General features: G+C 53.2%; 1 protein-coding gene across 1 annotated transcript in view; it reads right to left on the reverse strand.

The window, feature by feature from the left end:
• The window catches only part of Shisa6 (shisa family member 6), a 295,943-nt gene extending 288,827 nt beyond the window's left edge, over window positions 1-7,116 (reverse strand). The window contains exon 1 of the mRNA XM_051168000.1: window positions 6,470-7,116. Within this exon, the coding sequence (XP_051023957.1) occupies window positions 6,470-7,116 (647 nt within the window). The remainder of the gene's footprint in view (window positions 1-6,469) is intronic.
• Between the last annotated feature and the right edge of the window lie 2,792 nt (window positions 7,117-9,908).

Raw genomic sequence — 9,908 nt, forward strand, 5'->3', positions numbered from 1 at the left:
TGAAAATATGCTGTGATTACTGAAAGCCAAGGTGGCTGGCTGTAGAATCTCAAAATATCTCCAAGAGAAGTACTATGGAGCCATTTTATGAAGGAAGAATCAGTATATAGCCTCACAAGGAGACCGCTTGGAAAGAGAATTCAGTGTCCACAGACAGCCAGCCGGTCCTTTCAAAGGGAGGGTCAGGCATTACAAAGCCCCCAAGCATCAGGCCATACAGATAGATCTCATATAATAACGAGCCCAAACTTCCAGCCCCATTGGCTGAGAGAGAAAACAAGAGTCCCCAGGAATTATGTTCTAGAGTCTCAAAGGGTGATCTTACATGCCCCTGGTGGGGGGGGGGGGGGCGAGTCTGGACACATGCGCACACGCACACACACACACGCGTGCCCCAGAACCTCATTGACGTAGTATGTCTCAGTAACTCTCCCCACCTCCAGGTGAGACAGAAGCACCCAGAGCCACATTTTTTAATTTCATACTTCAACCCACACTGTTGTTCCGTGTTCCCTTGCCCTGGCCCACCCTCCTTTGGCATATGCTGTATTTTCCTTTTCTCAACAGTCCGCATTACTCACATCTTATTAAAGGATTATACTTAGATCAGGTTATTGCCCTTTAGAAAAGAAACATGGAGAAACTGGAAAAAAAAAAAGGAGACCAAGGACAATCTCGAGAAATCATGCTGGTGGATGGAAACACGGAGACCGGCAAGACTCAAGAGCTAGACACAGGGACGGGAGTAAGAGACGCCTGTCACTGGCAGCTCCAAATACCTGAAAGTTGTTTGTTGGTGACTGAGAACCAAGCAGAAAACAACGCAGACTGCTTTCAATGAGGAAGATGAGGCTGAGCCTGGCCCTAGGGTCCGGATGCCCGGGGCTTTCAGCAAAAGCTCACTCAACTAGCAGCCTGGACACGTGCCATTGTGACCTACGCTCTGCTGATTTCAAGTGCCTCACTTATAAAATTACAGAGTTAAACTGCCTGTGGGAATAAGCCCATGACTCTGAACTGGATGGCAGGGTAACAGAATATGTTATTCCCCTTTCCGTGAGACTTTGGTTATACTTGGAGAAAAAAAGATAAAGTTGCTCTCCGTTCCTGGGGTTCTCTCTCTCTCTTTCTCCCCTTTCCTATCCTGCTCCATGCACGCACACACATCTTTGCTTTCTCTGCCTCCATGGCTCTGCTCTCATCTGTCTGCCTCTACTTTCTCCTTCTCCTGGTTCTCACTCCTCTCCCTTCCCTCAATAAACCTCCTTATCCCTCCCACCCCCGACCCTCTGCCCCCCCCCAAAAAAATCAAGTTAACAATCTGCCTAGGTTTCTTTTACAATTAACCACTAAAGGTTCAAGGCCAAGGGCCTCAGACCCTGTTAGGGTTTGCTGGTAAGGTCCCCACACCCAGCCTTCTTCTTCCTCTCTTTAATATCTGCCAACAAAAATCAGTACAAATATGACGTCATAAATGTGACTCAGGGAAAAAACCAGAGTTTGAGTTTTTCAGAGTAAAGGAAAAGAGGAACAAAATCACCACAGAAGTGCTGTTCACAAGGAAGGTAGCTTAGCCACCACCACCCGCCGCCCCCCCCCCCCCGCCATGTATTCCACCAGGACCCCCTCTCCACCGCTCCGACACATCCATAAAGTCAAACTGTAGTTTTGTAATTTCACAAAATACATGTTGCCAAGGAAGGTGTCAAGAACTGTAAGGCAAGATGCACTTGAGTCTGTGACAGTTCCAAACATAGGCTGTTTAGAACTCTGAGTGGACAAGGCGGATACAGGGAAGACAGAAGCTGGCAACAGTCTTAGCCAGGAGCGGGGAGCTAACTCCAACATGCAGTAGGTAGAGGCTCACCCTGGCTATGAAAATTAAGACCTAAATAATACCCTGCCAGGCCCTGGAGAAATCAGCCAGTGGAACTAGATAAGAGGAAGTTCGCTTGGGTATCGCTGCCTTTTTATCCCAGATCTGTAGGCATGTCTGTCTGAGATAATTGACCTCTTTCAGTCAGAACACTTTTCAGCTGTTCTTAACTGTGGCTTTCTACACAACTGATCTGAACCAGCACCCAAGTCAATGCAATCTCAATTCAAATCAGCTGAAAACAATGAATTACACTCTGTCTTCTACAAGTGCCTTAGGAGACTAGGACGATGGGAAAACTCTTGGTTACTTGGCAGCAGATTCCTCGAAATGCGTGTACTCTGAGATGGGGTGCAGTGGGGCAGACGTGCAAGGCTTCTGAGCTTGAGGGGTCAGTGCAGAAAAGAAGCACAAAGTAGGGGGCATCATGACCCCAAAGTGATGTCAAGGTCTCAGGATCATGGGAAAGTGTTTGCACGGTTGTAATGCTAACGCAAAAACGAAGCCCATCAGGCTGTGAGTCAAAGGAGTGTGCTTTGGAGTTGGAACCATTTCCTCTTGAGGTGAGCAGGGCTCGCAGGCAATGTATCCACATACATTTGAGGACCATCACAAAGCCAAGCCTGTGAAAGGGTCTGTAGTGCCGCTCTGTGGCGCTTTGGTCAGCGGTCACCAACCATCGACTTTTTGTCCAATCGCTTCCTTTGTTTTGTTATCTTCTCTCTGCTATCCTGGGGATCCTGCCTCTAAACCCTCCTTCATAACACTCTGTAATTTCCCAGCTTACCCTATGTGCGCTTTTTTTTTTTAACTCAAAGGAAAAGGGAAACATGAAAAAGATAAAGAACTTCAGCCCAAGGCAAGATTTGTTTTTCTCCTTTTCCTTCCAAACTTCTGTATTTGGAGTTTAAAAAAAAAAGCAAGCTGGCTCTGTTTAGATCAATTCATTATGGGGAGCTCACTTCAAAAAAAAAAAATGGAATATTTGCAAGGATTTGACAATTTGTCTGTTACTTAGAAAGAGTTTTCCATTCACTTAACTCTGGAGTGGTCCAGTTAAGGTGGTGTTGTCATGGAAGGAAACTCGGAGATTTCCTGATTTGTAATTGAATGTCAGAAGGAGAAAAGGCAATGCAAAGTTTTCCCTGGCCTACTCTAGAAATGATGAAGTTAATTCAGAGGTGGACTCTGTCAATGAGCTACCCTCCCCATCTCTGATGACACGCGCCCAGGCTCTGCTTCTCTGAGCACCCTCCCATTTTCCTTGTCCACACCTTCCTTCACTCTCCCAGCCCTGGACAGGTACCTCTGGCTTTACCAACTGTGCCCACAGCATCTTAATATCTTCTTGTCCCATCTGCTAATTAGCCATTTAGACAAGAAGCCACACAGTTCTTCCTTAGAGCAATTCTCATCTCTGAGACATCAATGAATCAACTCATGATGAGGAGGAGGAATGGGTTTGGATGTGAGACAGCTAAGGGCAGAGTAGAATGTCAGAAGGTGCTGTCCTCCTAGGCAGGATGCTGGGCAGAGCCCATACTCTTGGAGGACATGGTCCATCATTCTCTGGGCAAACAGCCCCAGGTAAGGACTACAGGCAGAGTAAGGAAATATGACAATAAGTGATTGCCTGCAGTTCCAGCCTTAACATGGGCAAAAAGGGCAAAAAGAGGATGTAGCTCCTAATAGAACTGGGATTCCAGCCAGAAAAGGTGGGACACACTCATCCAGAGCTAACATCGCTTTCTCCTCCCAAGAGCCCAATAGCTGTGTGTGGGTACATTCACAGGATTCCCCCAGGCTTGTCTGTTAGGACCCACAGGAAGCTGGCTCTCTCCCCTCTAGACACTGACTTCTCACTCAGAATCATGCAAGTGTGGCTAATCACTTCTAGAAAAAGCAAAACCTGCCCTCCCCTGCAAGGGAGGGAGAGATGCAAGAACGTCCAGCCATAAGGAATATGCATGCGTATGGCAGGCAGAGGGCTGCCCAGCCTGCGAGTACCAAGGCAGAGCAGATGGCCAACCCCTTCTTCCATCTCTTTTCAAACTCCCACAATATTCCTTCGCAAGGAGGCTTTTCTCACTGAAACTTTTCCCTCAGACTCAGGACCAGTCAAGGAATGGACCGAGGTCTGCCTGCCTTCTCTGGGAGGCTCACCCATTGCAACAGCTCTGCTTTCCCTTGAAGTCAGGACACATCTCGGCTGCACTACTTCAAAAAGCACCAGAATGAAGCACATCTCCCATCTCCCTGCTTGACCACAAACATTCTTGTCTCTCCCCACTTTCCCTAGGGAAAACTCATGACTGTGTGAAAGCACATCTCCTCCATCACTGTCCCCTTTCCCCTACCTTTGCCTCTCTAACAACACAGATGACACAACCCCCACCCAGGTGTGGCAAGCAATGATATAGCCAGAAGAAGATGGTCCCCCTCCCACTCCCACCAATAAGTGTGTGTGAGAGTGATATGGGCACTCACCCTGACAAACTTGCAAGCAAAAGGTCCAGCTGATGTGCCATCTTGCCAGTTACCCAGAACTGAAAAAGAAGTTACTGACCTGCTCAAGGTCACTCATGAGTGTCCTTAATGATCACAGACCTCCTGCCCCCACTCCCACCCCCACCTGCTACACATACGCTGATGGGCACTGTCCCCCTATCTGCCCGGCAACAGAATGATGGTTTCCAAAGCACCCATCAGGCGAGGCTGCAGCTGCTGGAGAGGTGCTGTGCACTGCATGAAATCAGGAGGTGAATTTAAGGGAGAAACATCTCCTATTTACATAATGATCTGAGGCCTGAAATTCGGCTCTTTCCCATGGGTCACTCCCTCCTTCTCTCGCCCCAGAAACTGTCCCAAGAGTGCCACTATGTTTACCCCAATGTGGAACAGAGGGAGTCTGTGGGGAAGAAGGAAACAGAGTTCTCCAGAGCCACATGGGGATGTCTGTCATCACTGGAGCTTAATCTCAGGACTATGAGGTGTCACCAACACAGGCAATGATGAACAAACTGCACAAGGCAGTGTGGGCAGGGCAGGAGGAAACCCCCAAGAGAGGTCTGCGAGAATGAACTAGGGAGTGCTAAGACCCAGGGTGGGTTTAATGAGACAAGAGGAGAGAAGCAGAGAAGAGTCTCTGAGTCCTGGTCAGAGGTGACAGATGGGAAACAACAGCACATCTACCTCAGAAAGGCATCTGCCCCTCAGCAATTCCTTCTCCGCTTTCCAAGCTGAGCCAAGAGAGAAGTCACTGCCAGACAAACAAATTCCTAGGAAGCGCTGCCTTGCTCTTATTTTGTTCCCTCTGCCTATTTTCTACACAGGGAGGCATGGAAGCCATAGAGCATTGCTTACAATTCTAGTTCAAGTCCAAAGGGATGCTGGGAGTAGCTAAGGGAAGAAAGTGGGGGCAAGATCAGGCAATGAGGGACTAAGAAGGGATGCTCCCTCTAGAGTCAATCCAAGTCCCGCACTTGAGTGTGAACCGCCTGCATTTAGTGGGTTTGAGTCAGTAAAACCCAGAGGGAGTCTCGTCTTTCCTCCACACCCACACTATCAGGGGGAGAGGCAAAAGCAGCTCTTTCAGAGTGCCTAGAAATGTCTGCCTGCCTTCCTCTTTTCAGCAAGGTAGGGGTGATTAGTGTTCAGAGCAGCGAAGGGGGGAAGTCTTAAGCCATGAGGATAATAACCTGGGTGCAGACATGAGCTGAAGGGTGATGGGCCAGGCAGGGCTTGGAGGGTCAACTCCCCAGCCGTGCACTGGGGGGTTGGGCCTGGGAACTAGGGCAGTGCCTACTCTGTGCGCCAGAAACGGAAGTATTTCCTGGGCCAGGGCTTTCATTGGAGCCACATCAACCTGTTCATCTTCATGGGGCCACGGGGGACGCATAGCTGAGCTCGCATCCTCCGCCTGCTCAATCCCGAAAGGAAAGGCTGGGCTCCTGTTATATCCCTTTAGCTTAGAGTTTCCAAAGATCTCCCTGGGAGCCAGAGACAGGGATGGGCGGGGGGGGGGGGGGTGATCAGAGTGGAACCACGGACGATATCATGTTCTAAGAGCCTGTTATACATTTTTTGGAAGCGGAAAGATCAGCGCCCTGCTGTCAACTGGAAATGGGGAACTTTCTCCCCAACAGAGGCACCCACCCTTTCCATATCATCCGGATCCTAAGACCTGGGAAAATCCCAGCCCACACTTAATTCACTATTCTTTTCAGTGAGGTGCCCACACTGCTCAGTTCTTTATATTAAGGTGGTACTCCAGTGTGATATATAGATATATATGTCGTACAGCCCATGAAGAATAAAGTCTGGGGACTGGAAAACTGGCAAAAGTCATCCCTTGAACATCATGAACTCCATTCACTCATACTTGGTGCAAACTGCTCTAACGCCAGAAGCATGCCTAGCTGCTTCCTACAGGACGCAGGAGAGCCACAGATGTATTGCTCCTAAAGGAAAAGACTGTGGAAGTGACTTAGAAAAAGAGAGAGAAGTGTGCTTGAAGAGGACAGGACCAGGAAGCTATGTTAAGAGGGGGCAAGGCCTGGGGACCCAAGGCAAGCACCCAGCAGCGCCTCTCACCTGTGGATGTTCATCTCTCGAGGAGGGCGGTGGGCCTTGTCATAGGAGACCTTGGCGAAGACACCCGCCACGATGACGAAGGCGATCACCCCGCAGGTGATGTAGACGGTGAAATTGGTCTTGTCCTTCTCCGGGTCGTACTTGTTCTCGGGCCCCGGCGACACCACCTTAGTGCTGGGCGTCTGCACCCATACCGGGCTTTGGTAGTTAGTGCACTGGCGCTGGTCCAGCTTCTCGTGGCGCTTCTTGCAGCAGAAGCGGTAGTAGCAGGTGCCGCAGCAGTACAGGTAGCCGCTCTCGCTGTTGTTGCACTCGAACTCCTTGTCGTACTGGCCGCTCACATCGTAGTAGCCCCAGCACGTCTCGTAAGTGACGGTCGCGCTAGCAGCCGCCGCCGCCGCTGCCGCGGACTGTCCCCGCCGGCTGCCTGCCTCCGGGCCGCCGGACGCCCGGGCGGTGCTGTTCAGCTCGCGGCCGCCCCGGGCCAGGGCGCCCCCCGCACGCCGACCTCCGACGGCTCCCGCGCTCAGGGTCCGGTTAGCCGCGCGGCCGCGGGCGGCGTCTGCGCCGGGCGGCAGGTGCAGGGACGCTAGCGACAGCAGCAGCGACAGCAGCAGCGGCGGCAGCAGGAGGCGGCGCAGCGCCATGGCGGGGCCGGGCGGGAGGGCGCGGGCGGACAACGGGCTGCAGGCCGCTGCCCCGGTCGGCGGGCCGGGCTCCGAGGGCGGCCGCGCGGGCTGAGAAGGAGAGGCGGGCCAGTCAGCGGCGGGGAGATGGCGCCATCGAGGCGCGGGCGGCGGCGGGAGCGCACGGAGCGGCGGGGCGCGGGCTGCGCGGGGCTCTCAAGCTGCACGCGGGCTCCGCGCTCCCCCTGCGGGCTCCGCGCGCCTGACGGGCAGCCCCATCCCCCGCCCGCGGCAGCAGCGGCCCCGCGCGACCGGCTCAGGCCGGCCCCTAAGCGCGGCTTCCGGAGGCAGCGGCGGCGGCGTGGTCCCGTCCGGGCAGGTCCTGCAAGACAGCGGTCACCGGGTGAGGGGGAGCAGCTAGCGGCCGGGCGGAGAAGGAGCGCGCAGCCCTCGAGGAGTGCGTCCCGGTTGGGACAGTGGCCCGAGGGCGCACGGAGAGCCCCAGAGGGAGCCACCCGGCCGCCGGGCCCTGGTGCGGTGCAGCCAGCCGAGGCTGGGGTCCAGTTGGCAGCCGGGGAGTAAGGCGGCTGCACCTCAATCACTCACCCTGCCCGGCTGCGACTGCAGCGGCGGCGGCTAGGCGGGAGCGCAGCGGCCCGGGCTAGCGAGCGGAGCCGGGAGCCGCCTGCACTTGTGCGGGAGCGTGTGCGATAGGCGAGAGGGAGACACACGCACTCACACAGCCGCACACGCGGGAGCGCCGCGCGGGGAGGGCGGAGAGGGAGGCCAGCCGCTCGCCGCCGCCCACGTTTCCACGCCTGGGCGCCCGGTTGGGGAACGGCAGGACTCCTCTTTGCCTCTCCCCCGCCACCACCCCACCCCCCGCCAAGCTCCGCGTCACCAAAGCCCGGACACCAGTTAAGCGATGCGGCGCACTAAGCGAGCACAGACGGAGCTTACCCCCACTACCCACGTCCTGGAGCAAGGCCAGAGTGACACCTCTGGAGCCGGCCGCAGCAGGGTCAGACCTCCTCTGACATTGCCCTTCCTGCCCTCTGGTGAAGTAACCACCCCCCCCCATAGCCCCCCCCCCCTTTACCTCACTCTGGTCTTTGCGCTACGAGAAAGCGAGTTGGAGTTTCTGCAAGCCTCTGCCTCTCCCTAGTGGTGATGTTCGCAGCCAAGATAAGAGGTCAAACCCATTGCTACAGGTTCCTACACTGAGGCCAGGGGTCAAGTGGCCATTGGACCTCCAAGTGCGCTGAACGTGGGCTCTTTTCTCCTTCTTCGTAGCTCATGCAAGAGTGAGATAGCTCCAGCTCTGAGTGACAGACACTTCGAATTCCCTCTTTTTCCAATTTTTTTCCCCAGCGTTGAGACTGATTTAAAAATAAAACCACCTGAGTTTTAAAGACTCCCTTTGGAAAACCCTACATTCCTGTGCTGAAATCCCGGTCGGTCGTTGCTCCTAGGGGAGACAGGTGGGGATTCTGAGAGAGGCATTCCCTGTGACCAGGTTGGCTCAAAGGATGCCTGAGTCTGACTTTCCAAGCTATGTGGCCACCCCAAGAGGGAGTCAGAGTCTTAAGTTTGGTGTGTGTCCTTGGAGGAGATGGGGCAACTGACAACAGGAGCAGCAGCCAGCCAAGCTTCTGCCCCCGTGTGTCCTGAGTACTCTGTTGGAAGACAGGGGACAGGCTGTCTGAAGGATGGTAATAGAGAAACTTCCCTGAAATAGTCCACTCAGTCTTACTCAGGGGGTGCTTCAGGGAGGGCTGGCATTAAATGGATGGATTGAGTTGGGGCTGAAACCCAGATTCCAAGGCACAAGAGGGACATTTTTACCTGAGATGGGGAGAGGACTTCTGAAAGCTCCCCATGTGCTACTGTAGCTCAGCCCCCTTCCCCTGCATCCCTTTTCCTCTTTCCTCAGTTTGGTCTCTTAATGGTTCTGTTAACAATCACTTTTAGTGCCGATCATGCACACTAGTAAGAGCTAAGATAGGGAAGAAATCACAGCCCCCCCCCCCTTCCCTACAGAGTTCGTTCACAGAGCACACAGCCAAACGATTTCTTCGTGGCAGGTTTATATTCGTGACAGAGATGGGCACAGCCTATTTTGAGAGCTGGGTACAGGCATCTGGCATAGCCCAGGAGGAAAGCAGCGAGGGTCAAATACAGTTCTCGGGGTGCTAATGAAATGCATGGTGAAGAATGGCTAAGAGTTAGGAAAGCAAAGGAGAAGGTAAGGGTGCTTCCCGCAGAGACAGGGAAACTGGAAGGGATGAGTCGCTGAGGGTGGGTGAGCAAAGCATAAACAGTGGCAAAAAATCTTTAGAGGGGCTTCTAAGCGAGGTCAGCAGGGGCACTGTAGGCCCTGTCAAAGAATTCATGTGTATTGAAAAATGGAAAAGCTGTATGTACTGACACTAGGGAAATCTTGGTGGGTTTTAATAAGGGAAGAGGCCTTCAGATCTATAGATTTGCTGCATCTTCAAGTCTACTGGAGGAGAGAACACGGACTCAGCTGGACACAGAGGAAGTAGTTTGGACGCTGTAGTCTGGGTGCCGAATGATGGAGCTGTGCCTTGGATATGGGGGAAGTGGTGCCTACAGTAGATTCCATGCCTGACACTTCCCAAGAGGGAGGGAGGGAGGGAGGGAGGGAGGGAGGGAGGGAGAGAAGGGGAGAATATGAGAATTCAGCAAAGTGTATTTGGAGAAAACAACACTGCACCTTTGAATCTGATTCTAAGCTAGTCTCTTCCTGTCCTCTAGTCCCATCCCTTCCTTAATGCAGAACTTCCATTTGT

The sequence above is a fragment of the Acomys russatus genome, chromosome 25, assembly GCF_903995435.1.
Source record: "Acomys russatus chromosome 25, mAcoRus1.1, whole genome shotgun sequence".
Taxonomy (NCBI): domain Eukaryota; kingdom Metazoa; phylum Chordata; class Mammalia; order Rodentia; family Muridae; genus Acomys; species Acomys russatus.